General features: G+C 47.9%; 1 protein-coding gene across 1 annotated transcript; it reads right to left on the bottom strand.

The window, feature by feature from the left end:
• Positions 1-2,930: 2,930 nt before the first annotated feature.
• On the bottom strand, positions 2,931-11,314 carry LOC146801822 (zona pellucida sperm-binding protein 4-like). Its single transcript, XM_085624043.1, has 12 exons — positions 11,121-11,314; positions 9,915-10,036; positions 9,355-9,448; positions 9,112-9,267; positions 7,993-8,180; positions 7,542-7,632; positions 5,766-5,909; positions 4,343-4,532; positions 4,102-4,246; positions 3,858-3,936; positions 3,572-3,661; positions 2,931-3,125 (listed from the first exon to the last, which is right to left on the bottom strand). The coding sequence occupies exons 1-12, from the start codon at positions 11,311-11,313 to the stop codon at positions 2,953-2,955; spliced, it is 1,665 nt and encodes a 554-aa protein (XP_085480169.1). The 5' UTR covers position 11,314; the 3' UTR covers positions 2,931-2,952.
• Positions 11,315-11,577: the final 263 nt, after the last annotated feature.

An 11,577-nucleotide genomic window follows, 5' to 3' on the forward strand; every position in this document is an offset into this window, starting at 1 on the left:
AACGCAACTGACTGGTCTGCTGATCCTGAGCTCCTGCAGACTCCTAAGGCTCCAGCAACACAGTAGGTGGGTTCCAGATCCCTAGAGGTCTGAACTGCCCCCTCATCAAATTTGAGGTCAGAATCCCTTGTGAGGGCTGCAATACCTGTACCCTGTGTATTTTGGCACGTGCATATGCTAGTCTGCATTCTCAAACAATTGCACTGGGCTCCGAGTAGCCTCAACCTTTGGCATCATCTCCAAAGAACTTTGGCCTCCTCGCTGTTTTGTAAACCTGCTGGAGGTCCCCCCATGACTCCGGTGGGTCAACACTGCTTTTCTTGGGCTCCCCTGGTTGCTCCAGGCTTGCCCCCCAACCCCTGTGCTTGGTGAGTCTCCTGGACCTTGCTGGTCCAAACCGTAACCTTTGCCATCTTGGTGGGTTGCCACTGCAAAGACTTGTTGGTGCTCCAGCCGGACACAGATCCCTCCGCACGCGACCTCCTTTGTTGGACAGCTCGTATGTGGCTCCAGATCATTGAAGTCTCCTGGTCCCGGTGGCTTCAGAGTCAAGACCCCCTCAATGCACCAAACAGAGGTGGGTATTCGTCTGAGCCCCTGGTCACTCCCGAGTGACCGACTGTCCCCTCTGCTTTCAGGTAAGCTTCACCAGAATCCACATTTGGATTCCAATGGACACTTTTCTTCTTTCACACAGTGGCCTTTCCTTGAAGTTCTCCATTGAGATCAACAGCAGTTTGTGACACCACTTCAGCCCTATTGACCAAGCTTCCCAGGGAGAAGTAACTGGTATACACGGGTGGGGTGGCTCTCCAACCTTCTATAATCCAAAGGGCTTCCTTGTAATCCACTGGGAAGGGTCCTTAAGCTTTAAAACTGCAACCGCGACTTAGAATTGTACAGCGCACACGGTTGTGTTTCTACACTGCACAGTCCTCTAGATACTGTCTTGACAGTAAGTCGTGGTTCTTATACCACTATTTTAGTATATGCTTTGGTCTCCCCTGAAGCCCACTGTGTATTAGTGCTACTTACAGTTGTGCTACTGTGTAGAGTGCTTGATGTTGATCTGCGCTTAGCAGCCACTGTATTAGAGTGTTGTAACTACATATAACTGTGTGGTTCCTTTCATTTAACCAATACAATAAGGTTGCATTCTGGTAAAACAAGCTTTTTAATATTCCTTCAAGACTGAGCCTGAAGGCTGCTCTCCACAGATACCACTTGGATAGCTTTGTACAATTATATTTGACCTTTTAAATAACCATGAGGGCTGTTTGGACTGGCACAGGGTGCTCACTTAATGGACAGCATATACCAGGCCAACTTTTCACAGCAAGGCACTAGGGGGATTGGTCATGCAGTCTTTTTTTCCTCATCCAGCTTCTCTCCAGCTGGGGAGGTGTCACAGAGCAAAGAATGCAGGGGGGGGGGGGGGGGTGAAGAAAAAGAAATCTCAGAACTCCCAGTGCAGTTTCTTGGGTGCCTTCAGGGGTTCAACACGCGCCGCTCGTAAAGTACTCCAACGAGCAGATCTCAGCAAGCCAGAACTACTCCATGAAGCGCCCACCTCGGTGATGGACTGAGGAGTGCTCACCATACATTTCCCTCTGAGGCTAGAGAGCAGGCACATGGAAGCCGCCAGGAGCAGACCAGTGTTCACCACACGCCTTCTGCCCCACAAGCAGCTGGCCATACAACACAGCAGGCAGTCCCAATAATGGTTCCAGCGGGCAGCTCAGTCCCCTGGCAAGGTGCACCATGTAGGGCCAGCATCATCTGGTTACAAGTCCCACACAGCATATAAAAACATGGGGGGGGGGGGGGGGGTCCAGAGCAAAAATAATTCTACTCGAAAGTAGTGATGTGGAGGTAAACCCAAAAGCAGTCTTAGAAGTGTACAACACCATTTAATACCAGTTCTAGCTCCAGACTTCAGCAGTGGGTAAATGAGCCCTTTGTGAGGAGGCGCCCCAGCCTATACAAATGTAAGCGTGCCCAACCTCACGCTCTCCCAGCTCATGAAGACCATTCAGTATGCAGATGCAAGCCAGTTACACCCAATCCTTCCTGTGAGATAGCAGTCCAGAAAGTATGCACAAAACCCAGCTGTCACTACCCTAGATGTGAATTGGAATCAGGCTGCAAAGCACAAAGTCATAAGCCCTGTGAAATGTCTACTTTCTAAAAGAGGCATTTCTACCTTTGTACTGAAAAGCCCCACTTACACCAATAAGCAGGATTTTGCACCACTATTACAAACATGTTAAGACTGCTCCTTTCAGATCAGAAACCACTGCAATCATATCAGGGAATTCCCAATGCGAACGAGAGGAGCAACACTCCCTGTAGTGGAAAACGAAATAGGGTGCTTGTCACTAACATGACATGCCACATTTCCTACCTTTCACCTACACGGCACTCTGCCCATAGTGCTACCCAAGGGTGACCACGAAGTAAAGGAGAATTTCAGGCTTGGCAAGTAACTTTCAATGTCAAGTCAATATCGGTAAACTGCAAGCAGGTCCTGCAGCTGGAGGCCAGAGGCAGGTTTGAAAGACGACTTCTGTGGGAGTATGCAAGCAGCGCTGCAGGCCCACTAGTAGCATTTAACTTACAGGCCTTGGGTATGTGGAGACACTGTGCGAGAATTACAGGTAAATTAAATATGCCAAACAGCTGTAGACCAATCACAACTTGCTTAAGGGAGAGAGCACATGCAGTTTAGGCACTCACTGCCATTTGGTGCTAGAGTCCTAAAGCCAACAAATACAGGTCAGGGGAGAAAAACATTAAAATAAATAAACACAGAAGGAAGGGAAAACGTTTGAGGGAATAACCCTGCAGAGAGGACCAGGTCCAACAATCAACAAATAAATCAAGAAGCCTAGAACTAGCCCTTAGAACACAAACACACAACACTGCATTGGGACTGGTAGTAAATATTTTATTCTAGGTCTTCGACACTGCTGTTCCGCATGTATGATTACTGCGTTGCTTCCAGAGCCTGACAAACTGAACCAAAGCAAGACAAGACACAGCAAGAAACACCAGGAACCCGACTGCAAATACAGCTGCTCTGGCCCATCCCGGTATCAAGGGTTCCTCAGAGGTGCTGCGAGAGCCTGAGGAGGAAGAATGCAAAATTGATGTAACATTAGGTAAACTAGATCATGGCTACTTCACTCACTCCATGCACATTGTAATTGAGGAGTACAGATGGTAACTGGTGCAGTAGACACATTCCTTGCTCCACTATAATTCTTGGAGTTGGCTCCATTTACCTAATGCCCACCCCCGTAAGGTTTACTGGATGGGGCAGAACAGCAATTTCAGACATTCACATTATTGGTGATTAATGTTGGACCATGCACGGCAGTATTTACATCTTGTTCTTCGCTACTAAAAGCATATTTGCAGCACTGCCCAACATGGACAAGAAAGCATCCTTTGAACACCAGTCCTTAATCTGAAGCCATTATACAGTGTAAAGCACTATAAATGCAGCCCACCCCCCCCCCCATGCCTGGTGCAACTTAGTTTCTCCTCCCCAATTACTCTTTACACATACCTGCCATCTCTCCTCCTTTGAGGACAAAGTAGACGGGGCCCTCGGTCACAATATTCACATCCTTGGTCAACAAATCCTCCACCATTCGCTCTATATAGAAAGAGAAACAAGCAGAGGTTGCTCTGAATTGAAAATTGGGGTCCCCAAAGTAGATAGTACAAGCTAGAGGCAAGGGGACCAACAGTGTGAATCAAGGGGGAAGCAGTGGGCCAATTAACCCAACATCAAACTCCAGCTCCCACCCTGGACACTGCTTAATACAGAACATGCAAGGACCAAGTCTTACTCTTCCTTGATGGGCAGGAAGGAGAGCAGGATGTCTGTGCGGAAGGGACACACACCGAGGCACTGCAGTGGAAGAAGACCTGCAAGAGAAGGTGGGAGAAGGACCTGAATACTCCATCAGCATCTATACCAGAAGACAAGTCCTTCTGCTGTGGCAAAAGGAAAGTTATGCAGAACCCACAAAGCGTAGCCACAAGTCTGCCAAATGAGTTAAAAAAGTGACATGTAAAAGCCTGAGAACTCACCTGGCCCCTCAAATTCTGCTGAGCATCACCAACAAAGGTGAAGGTGCTGACGGCAAAGCGCTGGTAGTGCGATGGAAATTGTAGCTTAGAAAAAGCAGCACTGTTGAAGACCTGGGTCCTGTAATTATCTCCAGCATAGGGACATCTGGATCAGAAAAATGGAACATGGAAGCAAAAAAAAAATATGACACAAATCTAACAGGGAAAATCCATTCCCAACCAAACCTAATCCCACACTCACCCTGCCACCAAGATAGGCCACTGATGCTGCTGCATGCGATTACGGGAAGGGGTGGCCCAGCACTCGTTCAGAACCAGCACCAAGTTGGGGTCTGTGCGCTGCAGAAGCCGAACCTCCACAAATACAGGCTCCCGAAGGACCTTCAGCACCGGATACTCGCTGGTTGTGTAGTAGGAACTGTACATTTGATCTGTGTAGAAATAACTAGGTTAGCACCAATCGCCAGGATAGCGTGGCCAGTTATACGTTCTATTCAGTGATACGCAAGAAAATTGGGTCCTCCATGTAGTAGCAGCTCAAACCTGATGAGCTTCTCTGGAGATCTTCAATCTGCTGCAGCCAGGCTGGAAGATGGAGTTCTGCTCTCATGACCAACTCAATACTACATCAAAGACATCCAACACGCTAATGCACTGGCAACTAATACAACTTGACTGGGTATTAAAGCATTGGTAAAGACATCCCAGTTGCTGGAAAACCTCACGCCAGGTCATTAGACAATTCGTAGGTGAAAACATTAGGACTAGAGACTGATTAATTTCAGGTGGAAAGTTTAATTCTTCCTATGTAAAAAAAAAACGACATACACCGATAATACATTGGGGAGGGGGATCGCGAATATCGCTGTTGGTAAATGACTACGGGAGAGCCTTTGAGGGAAACAAAATAACGGGTGCTTAGTTTTATTTTTGTAAGTACGCCTTTCAAGTGTCTACACCAAGGGCAAGTATTGCCACACATTTCTCCCTACAATATAGTGACTATGAGGAAGTATAAACTAGAAGGGATCTGTATCCAGAGGAAGGCCATCGACCCTGTTGGGAGGTTGAGAAAGGATAACAGAGGTTCTCCTATACACGATAGGTTTTTAATCCTTCAAAGCAGGACCCATAATAAAATTTAGGTGGGTACCCACTCTGCACTAGGGATCCCTCTTGAAATAACTTCGGATTCCCACATGCAGCATTTTATCCCAAAGAATGTATTTAGCAAAACTTTGAAAAGCTTTAACCTTCTACTCAGTTTTTCTAACCCATCTACTCAGTTTTTCTAACCCGTCTACGAATAGGCAAACCTAGTCTTTAACCAAGTGATGTAAAAATTTCAGAAGAGGCCTCAAGCCAATTAAGAATTCAAATACAACCAACTATAGGACCACAATACCCCAGCCACCTTCACCTGCTAGGGTCCTAGCATCTGGCTGCTAGCACCAGGATGCTAGAATTTCAGGTAGTGACAACCGGTCAGTACAAACTCCATGTTTTCAAGCCTGGAGAGCATTTTGTACAGCAAGGAGCCCAACTGAAGAGAGATGTAGAGCTCAGCTAGGTAGGATTTTAACCTAGGATGGGCAGGAAGGTGAGTGTAAAAGATGCATTAACCATCTGGTCTGCTATTAAAGGACACGCTTGAGGCCCCGTACCTTTCGCGAGCCTCATCGCCAGGAAGAGGGGTCCAGGGCTGCTTACTGGCAGAGGTGGTGGTAGCGTGAAGACTTCCACTTGCAGTGGGACAAAAGCACCGCTGGTCCTGCTGCTGAAGGTGCAACGCACGGTCAACCTGAGGAGTAAGAGCAGAAGCATCAACGACTCAATGCAGCGGGGCAAGAATCAGTACAGAGGGGGGCACTGCTTAATTTGAGCAGGTGGGGTCCACCAGCACATTTTTTGGGGAACGTCACGCAGATGCAAGCAAAAGGCAAAACAGAAGGGGGAAGAGTGAAAAGAGGGACAGCGAGAAAGCAGGGAACGGCAAGACGGAAATAAAGGGGCAGCAGTGTCTGGTAGTGGGTTAAAGAGCCATGAGGTGGATTCGGCAGTGCACAGTCTTATTTGGTGAAACGTTTAAAAGCATAATCAGACCAGAGCTTGGGCTCTAGCTCTCATCCATAATAAGTTCCAAGAGGGCTGTTCAAGGATGATGAAAGCACAGCCCTCTTATCACCTCCCCAGATGCAGACTCCAAGCTGGTCACCCATAGGTGGGAGGAGGGTGTGGGAAAGAACAAAAAAAAAAAAAAAAAAAGCAAAAGCAAAGTCAGTGGACAGAAACTGCTACAAGTTACTCTGCACCCTCCATTCTACGAGCTTGTGATCCACAGATAAGTTAGGGAAAATCAGAGAAAAAAAAAACCAAAAAAAAAAAACCTGCTTAGCTAGTGCAAAGGCCCGTCAGATCTTGAGATGAGCCCAGAGCCCGCAGTGTCAAGAAAGGCCAAGTAGAAGCTTGAAGTGAATTCATTCTAGAATAAAATAAAGTCAAAACGCTCACATAACCAGGGCTGGTCAAGCTGACTCTAGAGGATGGCCAGGCCATGAGCCGCACTAAAGTCTTCCCTCAAAAGAAGTTTGTAAGAAACAGATGGCTCCATGTGCACTCAACCCCCACATAAGGATTAATAGACTACCAACTGTAGGAGCTATTTAGGGGAGCATTGGTCAGCGACTAAGATGCAGACCTAAGTGGGAGATTGGGAGGCTGGGCTTTGTACAGAAAAATGGCCTACTTCCTAAATGGAAGTGATTAGCCCAAGAAGTCGCCCTTTATGGGTTATAAAAAAAAAAAAAAAAAAACAACCAGAGGGTGCGACTTTGAGGACTCAAGTAATGTCCTCATTAGGACTACTTTATAGTAAAACAGAATCAAGGGCAGTAGTTCCAAAAACAGGGCTGGAGCCAGTTACTTATGTGCGGTGACTGTTCCACAAACTGGCACCAAGGAGTCCTCAAACACCTCTGGTTCGATAGTGCACTACTAAGAAGACATGCCATCGCCCTGTACCAGGCTGTTCAGATAAGCTCTTGCCCCACGTCCAGCAAGGAGTTCAGTACCGGCACAGATGAAGGAGCGAGGTTCAGGTAGAGTAAAGTGAAAACAAGTACAGGACATGTACATAGAGAGGGCTAGGTGAGGCTGACCACTTTGACACAAGGATTGGCATTAAACAATTCTTAACCAAGGGCGTCCTACAAGGTCTTGCAGGGAGGTTGTTCCATTGAAGAGGGCAATAGCATGGAAGGACTCCCCCCACTGGATCACTCACACCGACAGACAGCCCTACTTCAATGTGCCAATTACCCCAACCCAAGTACAGTCACCCATCAGGTGCACCTTACCAGAAGGTGCTGGCCCAGATCTCTGTACTGGGGTGAATGTATGACATTGTTCTGCATTCTGTCCATCAATTGTTGTTTTTGCATTTGTCTCCCTGGTGATGGAGGCACCCTTCCAGGTCACCACACTGTTGAGCGCGTCCAGTCTGTTCTCATAAAAAGTGGAGTCACCATCGACCTGTTGACGAGATGTGCAGAGTGAGCAAAACAGTTTACTGGAGACCTTGGAGAAGACAGAAGTAACTCAATCAGGAGCCTGGTGCTTCTTGAACTAAAGGCAGGAGAGGTGAAGGGACTGGAAAGACAGAACAGTCTAAAACTGTGCACGAAATGCATCGATTATAATCACAACAGGTAAAGCTGTACATATTTTAATGTGCTAGAGAAGTCCAGTAGACACAGATGTAGAACATGGTCAACACCCTAGAGTTGACAAGTGCTTATTGGGTAGGTCCAGGTGGCCATTCGCCTCCAATACAAGTAGCACCCCCACAATCTTACACCAATCCCTACGTCAGAGGCTTCCACATCAACTCACCTGGGAAACACCACTGCAGGACAAGGGGAACTGGTACAAGATAAAAGCCTCGTTTTGATGCGATTGAAGTCCTGGGCATGCACTGTTCACAGAGAGGAGACGGACGGAGCTCAGGTTCAGAGGTGGCACCACAACGTCTGCAGAGATGGCGATGGTCGCTTGGCCTTCAGCAGTGCATTGGGCAGTCACTAAATGGATTAAAACAAAAAAAGGGAGCTAATTTGATAGTTCTCCATGGCTGAACAGCAACCATTTTTTACCCAGTCAGATTTCCTATCCGTTTTCTTTCCCCAAACAAACATTTCAGAACGTTTAATAGGAGAGTCTATGATGAAGCCAATAAGTAGACGTAAGATGCCACAAAATCTGAACTTACCTAAAACAAAACAGACAGGACTACAGGACCTGGTCAGGTTTTGCCTCGTACCAGACCAAAGACACCTTACCCTGCCCAGGTCTACACGATTCCTCCCAGACCAGCTCTGTAGCTGCCCAGAGTAACGTCTGGGCAGGGTTGGCCTGGCAGATCTACAGAGGTAGTTCTTAGAAGATCAGACTAGTCCAAGATCCTTGGTTGAGTTTCTTCACACCTCCATTCCATCCTTCATTCATGGGCCTTTCCTTTCATGAAAGTTCTCAATTATGGAAGTAAAGGCTTTTATTAGGTATCGCACATCCTAAAATAATTGCTGCCAAGACGTCCCTTGCAGATTGCATGGGAGATGGACTATCTGCAAACATTGGCAGCACCAGTGATTGAAGAAGGCACATTGGAAGGTTTGACTAATACAAATATGCCCAATGGTCACCAGTTGAAAAGGTCTCCAGGAGGAGGGCAATTCTCAGACCGTGATAATATCTGCTCACCTCGGCAAAGGATACAACTCTTTACAAGTCCCCATTTAACGATGCACAATTACTCACCACTTACTAGTTTTAGGAGCAGGTATGAAACCACTGAATAGCCTCCCCGTGACAGCAGCTAAAACTCATTTTAGTAGGAGGGCCTGTAGACTCAGGCCAAACCACTAACCAAACAAATCAACTCTGTGGTCTCCTGTAGCGCCGGGACACTTAGGAGTAGCTGTGCGCTGTATAAATCACAAACATAACTCAAACCTGGCTTTCCGAAGTAGCACGGGGTGGAGGCATCGGTCGGGTCATAACAGCAGTCGAGCTCCTGGCAGGTAGTCCGGGTGATGGGCAGACGGCCACAGAGGAGCCGGTCTACTCTGGCGACGGTAGAGCAGACATCAGGACTGGGAGCATCCATGGCTGCAAGGAAAGACCGTTCAAGTTACCACAGCGATGACCGTAGTCCCCTCTGAAGGCGGTTACTGGCAGAGACAACCTCATACTCACCAGGCAAGGCTGGGCACTTCAGGCGCTGCTCCAGAGTGACATTCTGTGTCGCAAAGAACTCCGTGATCTCCAGGGTCATCACATACTCTTCATCCTATAGGAGAAGAGGAGAGAGTACAGCTCGCATCCTCCCAGGACCAGGTTATGTCCCTGCGCTACTGGAAAGCAAGCTGCACCCAATCAAGCACCCAACTGACCAGCCCCAGTCAGGGCAAAACTGGTCTATGTGCTCATTTTCCACTTCAGGCTGGACTGTTTGTGTGGCAGAGGCAAGACTGATTTGCCCATGGCTCGGTCCAAACTGAGGTGGAATGGTGTGCAATAACAGAATACAATTAAAAGTGGCTGGGATAAACTCAAGCACTCCAGCCATCATTTTTGTACACCTCTTTAAAAGTCAATCCCTGCTGCCTCCCCATGATGGAGGGGTCAGTTTATGCCCCCAGTGAGTCAGACTCCCCCACCCAGGAAGATTAAAGGAATTAATTGTGAGACCACAGCCGATCCCCCCTAGCATGCTGGTAGCAGTGGTGCATTCTTTAGTTTACAAAGCTCCTCACCTGCTCACTCACGTAGCACCCTGTGTAGTCCGCACCAATGACTAGAGAGCCATCTGGTCTCAGACCAACCCAAGTCCCGCAGTCAGTGTCGTTCTGGAGAGTATGAGAGCGCCCGGCCGGATCTGGACATTAGGGGGCACCGCCCTTCAAACCATCAGATGCCACCACACTACATCACCTTGTGTCCAAATATCACTATTACCAACCTAAAAACAGAAGTCCTCCAGGAGGCCCACTGAAGAAGCACCGAGGAGATACAACTCCTGCAACCAACATTAACCCACAAAAGCCCAAAACAGATAGGAACACAAGGACAGATCTCAGCAAGACTGACTGCCATCTAAAAGCATCATGTATAGGACAGAGGCACGAGCCACCTGGACTCAGCCCCAATGGTCAATGTTGAGCCAGGCAGAATGTTCTGGTGATCAGCAAACATGATGACCCTGTAGTTTCAGGTGCCTTCTCATAGGAGACTCGGCCTCCATACCAGCCGCAAGTTCATCTGGGCTGGTAAACTTGCTTTATCAGTTTTGGGGCTGCTTAGAGAAATACAACTTAGCCGATTGCACCCGATAATTACATGGGACAGCATGCGGCACAAGGCTACTCCAAGGCTTGCCCTCCCCCCTTCATAAACAGACCACCACCTCCGCAAAAAGGTCGCCCATCCCATTAACATCGGCCGGGTGATAATACACTGCAATTAGCATCCTCGAACTTTTTGGGGGGCAATTTACAGAGAACTGAGACTTAATCATTTTCAACCCCACCACCTAGCTCGAATGAGAACAGCCAGAACGAGGTAAAACATTTACTAAAATGTAACATCTTTGCCTTCGAAAGCCTACCTCACATTAATTCCCGCCAACCCCTCAAACAAAACCCAACCTGCCAAATGCAGCATTCTGGGACTTGTAGGCACATAGCTGCAAGGTAGAATGAAAAAACAGCATTTTCGACATGCTAAGTAAAGCAGCGCCACACCTGCTGGCTGCTCCTATATCTTAGGGGCGATAACGCCAACACACCAGTTTCTCATGTAACAAAAATCTTACCAAGGAACCCAACATGCGACCAATATATATATTTTTAAACTAACAGTTAGGCTTCAAACTCAGAGGATGCACAGTTCCACCAACCCTCCTAGTGCCTCACTACATTCTCACACCCCCTCCCTCGCCAAACTCCAATTCTCCTCCTTACCTCTCACAGACACAGTGAAGGAGACGTTGATCGCAGGCGGCGGAAGCACAAACTGCAATCCGCGGGGGCCGCAGGTCAAAGAGGAAGACTTTTCATCGAGCACTGCTTCCCGCGCTGCCACCTCAGCACCAAAAGCAAGTCGAAGACTGTATAAAACCAGTAGCAACACCCCGCATGCACTCCCAGTCGCCATCTTAACCTGAAAACCCTGACTCGAGTACCACAGGGTGTGATCTTATACCCTGAGACCTCAGGTCCACCAATCCCCGAGCACAGGAGGAGGGCTCATCGGAGCACCCTGTCAATCAAGTCTGCCACTTCACCTGGTGCCCATTGCTTGCCAATCAGACCTGCTCCAATCCCAGGAGAAAAAAAAGCAACGCTCGTTTTCACAGGTTTTATCGGCTTCTCATTCCCACTATATTAATACGTACAATATAAAACAATGTTTAGTGTC

Source organism: Triturus cristatus, chromosome 8, assembly GCF_964204655.1.
Source record: "Triturus cristatus chromosome 8, aTriCri1.1, whole genome shotgun sequence".
Classification (NCBI taxonomy): Eukaryota; Metazoa; Chordata; class Amphibia; order Caudata; family Salamandridae; genus Triturus; species Triturus cristatus.

Bases quoted from the DNA above. Each gene is read 5' to 3' on its own strand.
- LOC146801822 (XM_085624043.1), bottom strand. From the start codon at position 11,313: ATGGCGACTGGGAGTGCATGCGGGGTGTTGCTACTGGTTTTATACAGT. The intron at 9,268-9,354 runs GTGAGTATGAGG...CTTTCCTTGCAG, and splicing joins GAAGTGCCCAGCCTTGCCTG to CCATGGATGCTCCCAGTCCT. The intron at 3,126-3,571 runs GTATGTGTAAAG...CTTCCTCCTCAG, and splicing joins CAAAGGAGGAGAGATGGCAG to GCTCTCGCAGCACCTCTGAG.